Below are 18006 nucleotides of genomic sequence, written 5' to 3'. Positions count from 1 at the left end.
AGTCAATTACCCGTACGTCACTTGTAATACCTTGTCTCTAATGAGTAGATATAAAAGGGGGATTCTGACGCATTTTGAAAAATATCTTGATTTCAAGGCAACTCATGATTTTTTTAACCTCGAAATCAAGGTTGGTTTCAACCTTGTTAGCTGTGTTGAATTTGCATATGTCGTGAGATTAGCAAACAAAACCCGTTTGGCCTCTTAGCAAATTCAAATCTTATTTCGTTATCTTTACTAGCGATCTGAGTTTTTTTCGATAATTGTCTTTTATCTGTTCTCTTATAGCATCAACGAATATTCTAACGAATATGCCCAGAACTTGGAATTCCATCAAGCGCAGACTTCCGCTTTATAGGAGGTGATAATTATGGTCTCAGATCTGTTTTCATTTATGTGTCTTATTTTGGTCCGGAAGCAGATCATTCATTCTCTTATCCTAGAAGAAAACAGTTCAGCGATGAGGGTGGAAAAGCCATAAAAGGAAATCTGGTCTACTTCATAAGGAACGATAACACGAAAGCTGAAGCAATTCGACTTCTTCGTGGCAGACAAGTCAGAAGGCCTGACGCAAGTTTGGATGGCGAGACTGAATCAGTCCATTGAGACATTCATTTACTGCATTCTTTGTTCTCAAGTCAATGTCATATCATCAATCTTGGGTTCATTAGGAAGCGCCAAGGAAGCTCAACACGAGTTCCTCGTATCGGTTGAGGATGCAATCAGAAAGCCAGACATTTCGAACAGCGTTTGGATGTTTCAATTTGCGATTGATGAGGCAAAAGTCAAGCTAGACCTTGCAGTCTCACCAGGCACTTGGCTCATGCCCTCAAATCTTCTTCTGAACACTTAGAGTACGGTTTGGTATAATAACAGTCTGAAGAAGGCAAGTTCTGACGGAAAACTCGAATCAACAAATTAGTGAATTTGGTGATATCATTTGGAGTAAGGCACATGAATAGGGGCTCATCAAAGATCAACAGACCTATCTCTCAAGCCTTTGGCTAGGCTTCAAAGCGGTACCCTTCAAATAAAATTGAGAGGAACCTGATCACTGATCCAGCAGTCTTGAAAATGAAGCTGACTATTGAACCGATGAGACCTGGGAGAATTGCAGCTATTTACTTCTTAGAGTCTTCAAACCATCTCCAACTCCTTTGGCTACAGACTTCAGGCCTCTTGTCAATGCGCTCAAAATAACTCCAGTCCTTATTCCAATTGCCAGGATAGCAACTGAGACTGTGAAACCGCATTTCTTGTACATGTTTTTTCACTCTCTCTCTTAGTGAGGTGCCTTCTTCAAGTTCTTCCCTCTAATTCCCAAATGCATCAATCCGCTCTTGATTTTCATTTATCCTTTCTCTTGCTCTTTCTCTTATAGCTTGGTCTTCATTCTCATAATCGGCAATCTCCCGATCCTCATGAAGACTTCTGCAGCTCCTCAATTTCGCTATCCACTGAGTAATCAAAACCTCTCGCTCGGGACGAAGTGAGGTTTTTCCTTCCTGTTTTACTATATGAAACCTCGAATTCTGAAGCCTTTGCCTTAGGATAAATTCTGGTATGGAAGTTCCATGCCTTCTAATTTGAAGTGATGACTCGCGAATGACAACTACCACCTTCAATGAAAGATGTTTCAGCAGTTTTTGACCCGTTCTCTTATCCCCTGTTCATTGTCATCGTGGAATGTCTTCACCTGATGGTCCTGAAGTTGAATTATAATCAGGTGTAAAAAGGTGCTGTTGTATTTCCTTCATCTCCATCATCATCGTCGTCGTCGTCATTGTGTTCCAAAAGAGGATCAGTATGTCCAAAATCAGCCATTTTAAATAAAATATCTATTATTTTAAAAATGGGAGTCAGTGAAAAAACCAACCCAAATTTTGAAAAAAAGACGTAAAACGTCCTCAAGGCAGACTGTGCAATTCACATCGTGGAATGTCTTCACCTGATGGTCCTGAAGTTGAATTATAATCAGGTGTAAAAAGGTGCTGTTGTATTTCCTTCATCTCCATCATCATCGTCGTCGTCGTCATTGTGTTCCAAAAGAGGATCAGTATGTCCAAAATCAGCCATTTTAAATAAAATATCTATTATTTTAAAAATGGGAGTCAGTGAAAAAACCAACCCAAATTTTGAAAAAAAGACGTAAAACGTCCTCAAGGCAGACTGTGCAATTCACATAGTAACATTCAATCCAAACCAAGCATCTCCACGTGAGACACTTAAAGTCCCACTTCCAAAGCTTGATGACGGAGTTGTCCTGGTGCCAGGATCTCTTTCACTCATCTTTGACTTGAAAGTTAGTGGCCACGCAAGCAGTTATCTCATGAACAATGTCTCAAGAGCTCTCGTAGACAGGTTGCCTGTGAAATTCGCGGGAGAAATCGTGCAGGAAACTGATGGTTATGATTTATTTAAGCTCTATGAGGACCTCTTCTTGGCTGAGAATGAGAGGGTGAGCATGTTCCGAGAGGGCATTCAGTCTGTTTACCTTTCAAAGATCAGACGCAGTGCTGAAGATAAGAAGAAATCAGGAGTTGACAAGGAGAATAAGCTTAACGATGTTTATCAAAACAAATATAGGATTCCATTGGATCGTGAGATTCTGAAGGATCATGGAGTCTTCTTCCCAAGAGCTCTTTCTGATAAGCTTCTTTTCGAGCTCAGGCTTGCACCTACCAGTAACGTAGTGATGGGATGTGACGAGACACAGCTCGCCTATGAACTGACTAACATCCAGCTTGAGTATGAAGTCATTCAAAGTTAAGAACTTACTCATGAGGCCTTGTCTAACTACACAAATAGAAAGAGATTCATGAAGGCGCGCGTCACTCATTTTAAGACAAACTCAGCAGCTAAGGGATCAGACACGATCAGGAATGAGAGCATGAATGTTGCAAGAGGTCAATGAAGGGACTTCTTTTTTAGGAGCCATATGTAGCTGGTGCAAGAGACAGTGAGAAGACATTTAATCCCAACATCACTGAAGTGAAGGTGATTGTCAATGGAATCCTGAATAAGGTTTACAGTCAAGGAATGGAGAAAAGAGATATGTGGGGAGAGGTCTTCAGAAGATTTGAAAAGGAAAACAGCGCAATGAATGCGAAAGACTTTTATGCTGGAGACAGATTTGGGCTTTTCATCGATCTCAGCAGTATGAGAGACGATAATCTTCATGGAAATGGATTGAGATTGGTGAATACAAAAGGAGTTCAGCTTGTAATTAACAGGGAGGCATCAGGTTCAGGGAATGTGAAATGTGACATCTTCATCCACTCGGATGCTTAGTTCAACATCATCAACAGAGAGCTTGAAAGCGTGACATATTAATGACATAACTTCTTATTTATAAAGCCATCAGCTCTCTCGAAATTCACTACACACTTACCCGCTTATAGGCTCAAACTTGTTTGTTGCAACTGACAAGTTTTTCAAACTGTTTGAAAAAAATAAATTTGGCGCGTCAGAAAAAAGCCTTAATTTTTCTTTCTCAGTCCATGCCTTATATATTCCCCAAGATTCTGAACGTCATATTTTATTGTTATCTGAGTCATACACTTATAATTCTTCATCTCATCTCTCCTAATCTGGCTTTCAAATTCCTTGTATGTTCGATGAAATGGGTTTGGATATTCATTATGTTGAATCCTGTCAAATTCAAAAGCTAATTTTAGTGTATCACAAAAGCCATCTAATTCAAGCAAAAATCCTGTCTGATGATTCATAAGCCATGAGGGTCTGACATTAGGAAATTTCTCATTGAAAATATTCTCAAAGATTTTACGGCACCTATCCTCATCTTTTTATTTTTTAATTTCTCTCACCTAGAATCTTTTTTATCTGATCTCCTCTTGACGAAAGGTCTCTCCAGATCGATTGCATATTTAATAGCGGAAGAATTTGATATTCCACAATCTTTTACTGCTTCCTTTATTGAGTCTGCAAAACCCCGTTTCATCGATAACTTTAACCTTCATTCTCCTGTCCAAAGGACGAGAGCCAAGCATTGCGTTCAATTCTTAGATTGGAATATTGTTTCTGTATTTTATTCCACAGCCTTTAGCAACTTCTCTGAACTCTCTTGTGCATATTGGAGTTAAATTCGCTTCCGTTTTAATAATTTGTACGGTTTTGCTGGACAATTTAGAATTGACGGTATGGTTGGTTTTGGACCGCAAAGCGGCCACTGGCACAGAGTGCTTGGGCCAAGAGAAATTATGCAAAGAGGAAAACCTGAAGTCTTGAAGCTGAGAGAGAATCATAGGACAAGGGTCAGGATGATTTTGAATTGTGAGATGGTTAGAGAAGAATTATTCAATGAGAATGTTGAACTTCTGAATCCTCATTTCCAACGCAACGTAATCAGTAATGTTGAGGCACCTGAAGATTTTGACACTTCAATAGATACTATTCAAGAAATAATTCCGAATTTTAGTCAAACAGGAAGCAACTGGATAGTTCAGAGAGACATCCATCTTGCAGAATACAGACCGTTAAACAGAAGCTCTTACATCCAACTCCCAGAATTCATTAAAAGTAGGAAAGCGGTCATGAACTTCAAAAATTCCAATAATCAGTGTTTCAAGTGGTGCATAACAGGAGCGCTCAGCATGGTTGAGAAAGACCCTCAAAGGATCACAAAACTACTCAGAGCACAATCTGAAAAGCTTGACTAGAGTGTTATCAACTTCCTTGTCAAGCTTGACAAGATGAACAAGTTTGAAAAGCAGAATGAAAACATTGCAGTAAACCTGCTTGGTTGTGAACAAGCCTCTTCAAGCCCTGGCCACTCAGGGCTTGATGTTATCAATTGAGGATCAGCAAAGAGGAAAATAGGAAGCACCTCATGAACCTTCCTCTTATGGGCACTAGGTGGCCAGACCCTCTTGGACTGCAAAATGGTCCCTGGCACGAAGTGCTTCACAGCCCCCAATACAGAGCTAGACGATAGTGAACAGAAGCACTACCGGCTGATAAACAACATGAGCAGGCTACTATCGAATCAAGTCTCAAAGCATAAGAAAGCGAAACAATATTACCTCAGATGTCTGAGCCACTTCTCAAGCAGAGAGAAGCTTGCACTCCATAAAGAGTACTGCTCAAGAAATGATGCAGTCAGGATCGAGATACCAGATGAGGGAAGTATGCTTAAATTCAAGAATCATAACCGCTCAATAAGAGTAGCCTTGTGGTTTATGCTGACTTTGAGACATGTACTAAACCAATAAGTGGTTGTGAGCCAAGTGGTGATGATAGTGGTGGTAGTAGTGATTACTAGCGCAAGCCATGTGGGTGCTGTTATCAAATCATTTGCTTTGATGATAAGCTTTATTTACAAGAGCCAGTCATCTACAGAGCAAAGAGTGAGGATGGAAGGATGGAAATGTTGCTCACATCTTCCTTGAAGATGGCTGACAAAGACTGCTCAGCAGCCCCAGCTGAAGGCTGACAAAGTGAAGGACCACTGCCATTTTACAGGGAAATATTGTGGAGCAGCCCACTAAAAATGCAACCTATAATTTAGGAAGCCAAAGGTCACTCCTGTTATCTTTCACAATTTAGCAACTATGATTCCCATCTATTTCTTAAGAATCTCGGCAAAAGTGAGGGAAACATCAAATACATTCCAAATAACGAGGAAAAGCACATCAGCTTCAGCAAAGATGTTGTTGTTGTGAATTTCAGACATAAAGAAGGAAAAGAAGTTTAAGTCAAGAATGAGGTCTGCTTTATCGACAGCTTCAAGTTCATGGCTTCTTCCCTTGATAAATTAGTTCAAACTTGAGTCTTGAGAAGCTGATGGAAACTGAGAAGGTCTTCAAAGATAAAATCGAGTTCATCTCAAGAATGGGTTGAACCCATATAACTACATGAGCAGCATTAAAAGTTCAGTGAAATATGTATTCTACCCTCAGCTCAAATGCTGTGGGATTTTAGATGAAGATTATGAGCATGCGCAGAAGGTCTGGAAAGAGTTCAAAATGGAGACGATGGGTGATTACCATGACCTTTATCGCAAGACAGACGTTCTCTTTCTTGCAGATGTGTTTGAAGAGTTCAGAAGTGTTTGTCTTGAGAATCATGAGCTCGACCCTGCATGGTATTTCACTGCTCCTGGATTGGCTTGGGACACTCCATAAAAGTGTCACAACAAAAACTTGAATAACTCACTGATATAGACATGCTGCTGATGATTGAAAAAGGAATTCGTGGAGGAATCTCGATGACCCAGGTCAATCTCTTGAGCATCACCTTCTGAGGAAAGTTTGATCACATCGTTCTCCTCGGTGTAACATTCATCCACAACAAGACGTATGATGGCTTCACAGAAAATGATAGGGACCTTCCTTTCCTCACTCCCCTCCGAGGCCAGACTGATGATTGGCTCAAGATTATCAGTTATGTGTATGAGGGAACAAATACGCTGATTATTCTTGATGATTGTGCTGCTTTAAGAGATGTGAAGCAGAGGGCGGACGAACATGTGAATTTAGCATTCAGCGCAAGACATAAGGAAATTTAGCGTTTGGGTCCTCACTCAACAGACGACAAGTGTCGCAAAACCATTCAGAGAGAACACTGCCGTACTTGTTCTCTTCTACACACCATCTGCCAAAGTTACGAAAATCATTTTCGAGGATTACGTGGGTGAGTTGATGAAAGATCAGCAGAAGGAATTGATTGAAAAGTATTCACATCTCATCTCACTTCGCCATCCTTGTTGCATTGTTCTTGAACTTTCATGAAAATATTCCTATTTCTTAAATAAAATGGAGAAGATTGACACTGAAAAAGACCCTGTTTATGTTCTGAACATTCTCGAAGCTGAACCAGTAAGTGATTCAAGCCCTGTAAGAGCGTGCCACAGAGTGTTAGAACATCAAGAGCAACTCGCTGTTCTCATTTCAAATTGAAAAGCGAAGGAAAAGTTTGGTGTATCTCTCACCCAGGATCAAGTCAAGAAGCTTTCTGAACTAGATGTTGAGAAGTACTTCAAGAGATATCTTCATCGTCTTCAAGGACTTGCAATGCAATGGTTGATACATTTTTTCTGCTCTCATGTAAAGCATTGGCTCGTTTTCTCCCTGTTGATGAAGAAAAACTTCTGAAGGAATTAAATGATAACTTCATGGTAAGGAGAGAATTCGGAATGTTTGCCGGTGGATTGTGTGCAAAGTATGGAAGGTACATGGCAATCGTAAGTGTGGCTCTTCTCAATGCCAAAAATGTTGAAGTACCCATGATCGGTGATGAGAAAAAGGATAGTCTTTGTGAAGAAACTGAATAAATTCTTATCAAGTAATCAAATAAGAACTTGTCTAAGAACTTGTGTAAGTACTTGATAAGAACTTGAATAAGAACTTAAAATTACATATCAACAAATAAAATGGATGATAGAGAACCCAAGACTGAAGAAGCAGCAGCTCAACAGGCGACTTCAACTGATAAAAATACGATGAAACCAAACAAATACCTAGGGTGTGTCGTAGGTGGCAAAAAGCTCGCTGAATACAACAGAAGAGTGAGAGAGCAAAAGAAGAAGAAAAGTGGTTCAAAGCAATCTGAAGATTCCAAAGATTCAGGCCCAGAGGTTCAGAAAACAGTATTTTGAAGATCAAAAGATTTTACTATCTTAGAAATGTTCAGCCGATTTACGATGAATGCAATTAAGTCAGCAGCAGTCTCCGCAATCATTAAGACTGCCTTAATATTCTACCTTAGTGATATAGAGGCAGAACCGAAGGATTCAGACCTTGAAGAGGCAGAACTTCATCGCAAGTTTCATGATGAATACTTGGCGTCCATTTTCGAAAATAATGATGCAGATAAATAAAATGGCAAACATGGCAATAATGATTGGATGAGCGCATATCAATGCGAATGCCTTTGTTAGCGGACGCCATCTCGCAAAGTGTTTGAGTTGAGACCAGAATAGTGCTGAAGAAGAGAAGAAGGGGCATAATCTCGCTGTGGAGAAGTACCAAGCGGCCTATGAAAAGTACTAAGAAAATCAAACAAAGCTTCTTGATTGGATCGCAGCAAATGACAGAGTCAAGGAGCAGGCTAAACAGAACTTTTTGGACACAAATTATGCTTTAAAGCTGTACAACAAGACGCACGATTAAGAGCTTGATCTGAGGGAACCAAAACTTTCCGACTTCTGCAAGCCGAGTGTTCAACAAAAACAAGGTGAAATGATCTAGGTCAGAGGAATGGCTTTGGCTTTGGCTTTGGCTTTGGGATTAGCCACCAGGCGTTTCTTGTGAACATAAAATAAAATAGAAAGAAAACTTTTAAGAATCTTCTGTAGTCCTGAAGGTTTTTGGAAGGGATTGCCAGCTGTGAAGTAGTTGGCTAAAAAAACTGGAGTTTTGGAGGACGTTGCAAAGCTATGATTGATGAGGCAAGCCATCTGGTAGATTTATTTGCCTGACCCGAAGCATATCCCAAGACCAACTTTTGATGCTGAATCTCCAAATGCAGTTCATCTAGCTGATCTTCTTTTCCTACCTCATGACAAGGCGAATGCAAGGTCGTGGAAAGAATACAAGTACACATTGACAGTTGTTGATGTTGCAAGCAGATTCAAGGCCACTGAACCTCTCACCTCAAAGGATTTTTCTGAGGTCTCAAAGGCTTTTCAAACAATCTATAAGCAGGCCAAACGTTCTTCAGGTTGATACTGGGCGTGAATTGATGGGTAATGTCAAAAGAGAGATAACAAAGCATGATTTGAGGATAAAAAGGGGATGTGTTGATGTCTTGAGTGTTAACTCTCCAAAATTTCTTTTAGCCCATTAATAGTAGAAAAGTGATCATGTCATACATTAACACTCTGTATGCCATAATTATGCTTTTTCTTGCAGGAAATTTTTACAAAAATATGATCAAAATTGTTGTCTCCGCATTCACAATTACAATTAAATTTAGGAAATGTTTGAAATTTTGTTTGTCACAAGATCCTAACATACAACATTCAAGGCCCACTCACCACATACAGGTCTTTCCTTAAGATCTACTCTTTGATTTATATCCTCTGTTACAGGAACCTGAGACATAATAACAAGATATCATTATTAAAAAAAACAGCAATATGTCAAGAGACATCCACTTTTACTCATCTGATTGATGCAAATGATATTTAAGGCATGAAGATACTTAAAACTATAAGAACATTATTTTGACCCAAATCTGTTATTCTCAAGATTTTAGAATCTAGTATTTGTGCTTGGATAAAATCCATGAATCATCTAATATAATCTAAGATGCAAAGTAAGCTACTGTTCTGATAAGAGTTTTGTAAAGTTCATTGTTGTAAAACCAAACCAAAGTAATCGCAACGGGCATTTGGAAGAAAGGAAAATACCTTTAAGAGCCAAAAAGAGATTTTAAAGTAAAAACAACCAATCTGCCTAAAGCATGGGGAAATGTGGGCAACTAAGTCGTGATTTCTTTTAGTTTCACATCTCGTTAATAGAGAGAAAGGTGCGAGTTTTCTGGACCAATCACAGAGCAAAGTAAAGTAAACCCAATACAATCTCAGATTACTTTCCACACTGAATTGACTATTGCTCTAAAAGGAACATTGGTTGCTTTGCATATCAAGAATGGTCATTACAAAAAACATCTGTACCACAGATGCTTTGCTAATCTTGATGAACGTCAATTCACAGAGAAGTTTTTGTGACTTTTTTTTAGAGAACTTCACTGTTGGAACATTTTCCCTGTCCAAGCGAACTAGCAAAGCCATGTCACTGTTGTCGGATATATCATTTCCATGAAACCTGAAAAATGAGAACCAAAGAAATGGGTTTCATTTTATCTGTACTTCCCTACTTCATACTGGCTGCAACCTAACCCCCCCCCCCCCAACTCATGTTCAACAAAGTAAATAGGGAACTTTGAATCCTATGAATGATAAAGTTATTTATCGTACAAGTATCCTATGCATTGTTCAAAGTTTTAATGTATAACTAACTTTCTAACAAGATAATTGAATAAATAAACAAACTATTGGGAATGTCCATGATCTATGGAATCAATTCATAACAATGTATAAAACCTGCAAGGTTTGTTATTTTCCTTAAAGCCCCTTTACTCCAAGGAGTGATTAACATGTAACTTCTCCTTAAAAGATCCATATATTATCAAGCCAACAGATGAGAATACTCAAACTTATTGGGTAGAAGTTATCTTGGACAAACACCAAATTCTTGTGATTAATTAAGGAAATCTTTAGCAGCTAGAGGAGAATTAGCGAGCTGATCTTGGGAGTTTGAGTGTCAAGAGGTAGTTTGGTTAGTAAAGCCTTTTGCCTTACCATGCTTTATTGTGACAAACTTTTCAAAGAAAATGAATAACTTACCTGAGAACTACTTTTTTATTCCTTTGATGCTCCTGCACAAAATTAAACTCTTGTGGGGAAACCACAATTTTCTCCCCATCATATAAAGGCTCCTTTGACTTTCCTTCACCTTTGTAGGGTATGGCACACTCTGACAATTTCTTTTCCACCTCAGGTTGTTTCAAGCTTGGATAACAGTGCAGTGAAAGGGAGTAAGTATCAGGAACTGGTGTCTCACATAGACAAGCAAGAAAATGCGCATATTGAGGCATGGGTGTGAAAAAAAGGACAATGGCAAACAACTGGACAGTATCTGCAAAACAAAAGTAAAAACATGAATAAACTGCAAAGTCTCACTCAAAAATGATCCCTAGTGTTTGAAGATGTGAAAGGCCATTTAGTCTTTTAAATGGTCTTTTAAGTGGCGGTAGACTACTGGTAAGCGGCTTTTTCTATCACCGAAAACCCTGGTTCATAGCTGTTGTTTGAGAAGACTAGGTAGACTAATCATTTCCTGATGACCTTAAAAAGGCAGCAAATGCTTCTTAATTTTTCTCAATACCCTTAATGTTAGTCCATTCCTCTGCTAGAACTCTCCACCATCCACACGGCAGTGTGGCTCATGACCAACTCACCCTGTCAGTAACAAATTGAAGGCCCATATGACAAACAGCCTGTCTATTGATAGAATTTAAAAATCAGTCTGAAATCTTTTCTCCTCTAACTAAACTAGAGATTTAACATAACTCACCAACAGAAATGCAGGGCAAATAATAAGATTCCTCTTTTAACAAGCTTCCTTGCGCTACTTAAATCTCAGTTCCAAATAGAATCCAACAAGCTTAGTATACCTTCAAAGAGATGGAACCCTTTACTCCCACTCCTCAACATTGCTTAATGTTAACTGACATAGCATCCCCCACCTATCTTGTCTTCTTTCTGCATGCCTTCCAGGCCCCCGGCACATTTGAAGAAGTCCTACTGTTAGAGTATCTATTTCACTTTAACCCTTTAACTCCCAGAAGTGATCATTATGTGACTTTTTCTCGTAATATTCAAATATTATTTAGCAAACAGGTAATGAGAATACTCAAACTTATCAGGTAGAAGTTGTCATCTTGATCTAACACTAAATTCTTGTAAAAAACATACAAGGAACTGTGTACCAGGTAGAGGGAAGAATTAACAATCAGATATTGACAGTTAGAGGGTTAAAATATGTTATGCTTGTGGGCTAGTGCAATTTTCATTGTCATTGAAAATTTTATTTGTGCTTATTTTCATCAAATTTCACTTGAAATCATGTTATTATCTATGTTAATTCTGCTGTATCTATTGAACTTTTAGAAAGCAATAAAACAGGTTTCTAAAGTACATTGGTGTTCTTACCTTTCAATCACGTATTTAACTAACTTTTAATCATCAACTTCTTTCTTCTTTTGGGCGACAGCTGACACATGGTTGCCTGTGGATGGTTATTGTGCCCTCTATAAACCTCTTTAAAAAGAAAACAGTGTCAAAAATACCAAGAAATCATTCTCAGTTCTTTAGTTAGTAAATCAATAAGAGCAGTTTCTTTCAAATTTCACAAATTGTTTGGAGCAACAATAACAATAAATAATAAACTCTTATTTGACATGGCAAATATATATTTATATATTTATTTTTCAGAAGCATATAAGCAGGCTGGAATCTTTAATCCTTAACTCTGATTGGCTAACTACACCCTTGTTACTGGCCCAGCTTTTAAATAAAGACAAAGGTACAGAAGTTTCCCACTCCAATGGTGACAAAGCAGAAAAACAGAGTTCCTGCATGTAAAGTTAAAAAACAGTTATTTTATACAGTATATATTAAAACAATCAATGTCAAATCTATGCCAGCTCATGAAAAAGTAACTGAATTGTCTCTTTTCCAGTGAAGTTATTTCCGTAAAGTAATGCTCAAAGCTGTAATCACAGAGGTAATCTATCAGTTTGCCATTGTTTTGTTTATCCAAGAACTATATGCATAATAAAGTATCAGGCTGCACACAAATCTTTCCAGCAGGAGCTCTGTAATTTAATCACCCATGTCTTTACCCTGCTAGCAACAAACTTTTGATGAAACACTTGTGGATTATCCTAAATCGCTCTAAGTTTATCTTAACTGTTCCTCTACATATAGAGTTAAATACCACTATTCACAAAGATCATGTTCAACTGCATACTACACACTAGTTATAACGCAACAAGCTAGGATGCTTTTAATTTTTTATGTCAATTAGCATGAGAAACAGCAAGCACTGAAAAAATTATAAACTCATGGATTATCTTGAGAAAACTTCGATCGCCTCACATGCATGACTTCCGGTTTGTAGTTGCACTAAGTACGGTAGCCGCGAGGGAAAGGTTGGTTTCATAGCATAGTTCTCTACATTGCGCTCATAATAATCCTTTTTAAATACCTTTTTGGATAAATGAATCCATCTTCGCTCGACCGTTATGAGTTCTAGATGTATTAAGCTTGAGCTTAATTGAAACAAGCTTGATCGTGCAACGTTTAGTATAATATCTCAACGGTAGTTTATCAATCTTCATGTTTAACACTAAGAGTGGATCTTCGAAAATGTCAAATAATAAGCAAAGCTAACGTCTATATAAGATACAACTAAAACTGCAGATAAAGTTTCAGTGATTCTTTGTAAGAAATATTGACTTCATTTCGCTGGCATTATAACTTCATTCGAATTCCAGTCTTTGATTGGAGACTGACCTGCGGGCAAAGTTTTAGCGATTCTTTGCAAGAAACATCACAAGAATCATTGACTTCATCTCGCTGGGACTATAACTTCTTTCCAATTCCAGTCTTCGATTAGAGACTGACCTACCGCTAAAAATATACCGTAATTTGTTCCTGTTCTGTTGTAAGAATTTCCGCTTACCACTTGTTGAGGAAAATTCTGACTCTTTTCATCTTGTCATGGCACTTCAGAATGTTTTGAGTGGGAGAGGAAACGAGCGCATAAATTCCCATCATGCACACCTTGGAGCGAGGCCTGAAAACAAGGACGCAGGTTCGTTGTACACGCGAGATCACAAGCGTAGATCAATGTCCCACGCAGTCCCGTGAGGTTGCGTGCGTGGGAACCCTTACGAAATTGACAGAGCTTCTCAGGCCGAGGATGTTCGCATTCTCTTATTCCTCCATCAAAGACTGTTTTTACTTGCCAAATCGGAATTACAAACAACACAAGATTTTAAAGACTGTTATAGAGCGGCAAAAAATGAACTTTTCTCTCCATACAAGTCTGGTCTTTACAGGCTCCAAGAGCCTGGTAACTAATTCCAGCGAGAGAAACGCGTTCTAATTTTAGTAGCTCCTTAGACCTTAAAAGAGTTCTAAAGTCAGTGATCTAGATAGGATCTATTGGAAATCTTTCCTACAATTTAATCCTCTCTTTCCCGGTTCATGGTCTTCAACTTGTTTTTACCTAATTTAAAATAAGTAAGTCATAGACCCCATTTTGAGGCATTCCTTTGTTACTTCACCGCTCGAATTCTTCGACCACCGAGTAAGATTACAGATAAAGTTAGTATGTAACATGCGTCATGCACATTGCTAAGATAATAACTTTCTTGAAAGCCTGCTGTAAAGGGGAAACATATTTCGGCTTATACTATTTTGCGAAACGAAACGAAACGAAACGAAACGAAATCAGGTGAGATAGAACAAAACTAAAGGAATAATGCAGATATATTTTCTAACAAGGTAAAGAAAACTTTCACAAGGATTTTGGAGTAATCGTTCATTAACAAGAAGGATTTTTATTCATTTCGCAAAATAGTAATTTTAGGAGCGTTACTATTTTGCGAAATGGAATTTTTCACCCTGCGGTGACAACGTGACCTCTTCCAGGTCACAAAAATACATTTAAACATTACAAATTAGTATATCACCGAAGATTTTGGCCTCCTCTTATTTCTTAAACCGTATTAAAATGTATTTCGCAAAATAGTAATTTTAGGAGAGTTACTATTTTGCGAAATGGACCATTTTCACCCCTGCGGTGACAACGTGACATCTTTCATGTCACGAGAATACATCTAAACATTGCAAATTAGTATATCACCGAACATTTTGGCCTCCTGTTATTTCTTAAACCGTATTAAAATGTATTTGAAAGTTATCTTTACCTTATTAGAAAATATATCTGCATTATTCCTTTTGTTTTATATCTTCTGACCCGATTTCGTTTCGTTTCGTTTCGTTTCGTTTCGCAAAATAGTATAAGCCACATATTTCTCGCTCACTGAAGAACGATCTGTAGAAAATCTACTGCTTTACAGGGAAACTACAGAAACAATATATGCTTGATGAACGTGTCGTTTGAAGTCGTAAGGAACGTTTTGCAAAACTCAGGTTAACTAAGGCCTGGGTCAAAAATGATTTTCGCTTCCAGTGCCCCCCCCAGCAAGGTTCGCGGAATTCGCGTGGACTGCGCCAGTAACCATAGTTACATGGAATCAAGATCGCGTAGTTCGTGAACGGCATCCGCCATTTTAAAGTTTCGGCTTTGCATTGGTTTTTCCCATCTTCGCTGGTGAATCCGACAATCTAGAGGAAGACATCAAAAGAAGGTAATAAAATTTTCTTTGCTATCTTCATTTCCTCAAAAAAATGGCATGATATTGCTAACATAAAGCCAAAGAGAACCCTTTGGAACCTACGAAGACTTCTAAACACCCCTCTCAACATGGGCTTATACTATTTTGCGAAACGAAACGAAACGAAACGAAACGAAATCGGGTCAGAAGATATAAAACAAAAGGAATAATGCAGATATATTTTCTAATAAGGTAAAGATAACTTTCAAATACATTTTAATACGGTTTAAGAAATAACAGGAGGCCAAAATGTTCGGTGATATACTAATTTGCAATGTTTAGATGTATTCTCGTGACATGAAAGATGTCACGTTGTCACCGCAGGGGTGAAAATGGTCCATTTCGCAAAATAGTAACTCTCCTAAAATTACTATTTTGCGAAATACATTTTAATACGGTTTAAGAAATAAGAGGAGGCCAAAATCTTCGGTGATATACTAATTTGTAATGTTTAAATGTATTTTTGTGACCTGGAAGAGGTCACGTTGTCACCGCAGGGTGAAAAATTCCATTTCGCAAAATAGTAACGCTCCTAAAATTACTATTTTGCGAAATGAATAAAAATCCTTCTTGTTAATGAACGATTACTCCAAAATCCTTGTGAAAGTTTTCTTTACCTTGTTAGAAAATATATCTGCATTATTCCTTTAGTTTTGTTCTATCTCACCTGATTTCGTTTCGTTTCGTTTCGTTTCGTTTCGCAAAATAGTATAAGCCCTCTCAACATGTTCACTGATTTCACTGCAAATACAATGCAACATGAATTTATAATATAGCGCTCATTTCAAGAGCTCAAAAAAGTACTATGTTTTGTAACAAATGCATAGAAAAAAGTTTCATTGTGGATATACCATTCAATTTTGAAATTAAATTTGGCTTGATAAATCCTCTATCACATCATGATGTGTAAACTTATGGTGTTTATCAAAATTTAGGCTTTTGAATACTTTGGAAACAATTTCTCCAAGAAGCAGATGAATTTACTGACAAACGTAATCCCCCAAAGCAGTTGTTAGGCAAGTTTAATTGCTGACATGTAAGATGCAGATTGTCTTGTCATAAATTGTCCCTTGAAAACTAAGAGAAAAAAGCTGTACTAATGTGTGTTAGTTTATTCCGAGGTCCCTTACTGAATTGCTATAAATATATAATAGTAATAATTTTAATTACTTACACAGAAAACCGGCCAGCCCTTGCAGATTCCAAAGGGAATCTACTTGATTAAATCCGGTTTTTATTTACTGTTATCCCTATTTGTTTTCTTGAAGAGGTCCTTCCAGTTATTCCACACAACTAATTTATTACAAGCATGTTAATGGTGTTATTTATGAGGCATTTTTTTGGTTTTTAAATCATGTTATATCAGTTTTAATTATAGTCAACAGTTTGGTTTTTAAGTTCTGACCAGTAATAATTGCAACAATCATTATCAATGATGGACTTGTAATTGATATATGTGTCTATTTGAATGTAAATATTCTACCCACTACACCAGTGGAGTATCTTTTAATTCAAATGCATCACAAAAGTTCTGATACATGCATATGATTCTGACCATAGCCTTCTCTCTTTGTTGATAAGACATGATTAATTACCAGTGCTTACTGTTGCCCCAAGTGGGGGCAACAGTAAGGGCAACTTTGTAACAAGGGCAACCTATCCTGCTCTTAAGATGGCACATCTTTTATGAGTAGGGCTGAGAAGATGACACATCTTATACCAGTTTGTGTTTGCTCTTGTCACAAAAAAAAAACAGTGTCAGGCCCGTGAAACCCCTGCTTAAGCTTATAGTATTCAGTGAGATATTATGGAAGCCAGTGTTGCCATAATGCCTGTTGTTGTTGGTCTTCTTACAGGGCTGGCATCCAAACATTCTTGAGCCATGGAAACAAAAAGAGGAATGTTTTGCTTAACACCTACTTTGAACAGAATTTTACCAAGGGAAAAAATATCACTGGCTTTGCTACAGGGAGAACCATTAACAACCTCAGGAGCAATATGAGGATAACAGATGCTGTACTTCTTTGCAGGAGGAAAGGAGCTGTCACATGCTTTTCCAAAATCGATGATGTAGCCATATTGTTTGTTACTCACAAGAACATTATTAGCCTTCAAATCACAGTGAAGAAAGCCTTTTGTGTGAATATGTGAAAGAGCTTCTGTCAAATCATGTGAAATAATTAACCAGTCATTTGTTATGAGTGAGCTTTGCACATTCTGTATTGTTGCACTGTTTTTCTGACAAGACAATAGTTTGCTTGTTACAGATGTATTGTCTTCCCCTTTAAACTCCATTATTAAGGAAATGGGCTGCTTTTGAAGCTGCACACCTATTATGGTTGGGATATTTTTATGTGCGAGTGCCTGCATAATGTGAGCCTCCTTCATTATCTCTGTGGTGTCCTGCATCAGACTGTTTTTCCACAACCTTTATATCAAATCGTGTGTACTATCTCAGAAGGCATTGACCATAGGATCCTTCTCCCAGTATTCTATTCTGTCCATTGGTTGGAAGAAGTTCAGTATGATTGATTAAGTTTTCAGTGGAATATTTGGTACTTGAATTCCTTTTAAAAAACTGGAAAATGAAAGCAAATATATTATAGAGAGTGTGCTTAAATAAATGCTAGATTGCAACACAAGTAAAGGTGAAGATTGTTGCAAAGTAACTAGAAACATTACTCCTCCTCCAGATGGACTAGACATTAGCATTGGATTTTTTTTTTTTGGCGTGCTCTCCCTCGACGCTGCCGTTTTTTCTCAATTGCGTCTTTCTTTTTTTGGAGCTGAAGTTCCTTCACTTTTGTTTGTGCTTCAGCAAAGCTCATTTTAAATATTTTCTCAAAGTGGCCATTCACTTTTGAATAAATGTGTTTTACAGCAGTTTTAATGGCTTTTTGCGTTGGTTTCACTTTACTTTGTGTCACCCCACTTTCAAAAAAGGCCTCTTAAAAGTTTTCGGGTTTTGAAAGTTTCTCCACTAGGGAAAAAATTATGGATGGCATAATAGTA

The 18006-nt window shown here is 37.8% G+C and overlaps 1 protein-coding gene across 2 annotated transcripts in view; it reads right to left on the bottom strand.

The window, feature by feature from the left end:
* LOC136279538 (uncharacterized) overlaps positions 1 to 13336 on the bottom strand; it is a 15138-nt gene extending 1802 nt beyond the window's left edge. Inside the window, exons 1-5 of one of the 2 annotated variants that reach the window (XM_066163482.1) lie at positions 13272 to 13336; positions 11738 to 11845; positions 10370 to 10661; positions 9638 to 9788; positions 8996 to 9053 (exon numbers count right to left, since the gene is read on the bottom strand). In XM_066163482.1, the coding sequence (XP_066019579.1) occupies positions 8996 to 9053; positions 9638 to 9788; positions 10370 to 10620 (460 nt within the window). In that variant the 5' untranslated portion in view covers positions 10621 to 10661; positions 11738 to 11845; positions 13272 to 13336. Of the gene's footprint in view, positions 1 to 8995; positions 9054 to 9637; positions 9789 to 10369; positions 10662 to 11737; positions 11846 to 13102 lie in introns of both variants that reach the window. The other variant, XM_066163483.1, reaches the window with a different exon arrangement.
* Positions 13337 to 18006: the final 4670 nt, after the last annotated feature.

Source organism: Pocillopora verrucosa, chromosome 1 (genome assembly GCF_036669915.1).
Source record: "Pocillopora verrucosa isolate sample1 chromosome 1, ASM3666991v2, whole genome shotgun sequence".
Taxonomy (NCBI): Eukaryota; Metazoa; Cnidaria; class Anthozoa; order Scleractinia; family Pocilloporidae; genus Pocillopora; species Pocillopora verrucosa.
The sequence above is the reverse complement of the archived record's forward strand: the minus strand, read 5'-3'. Positions and strand labels throughout refer to the sequence as shown.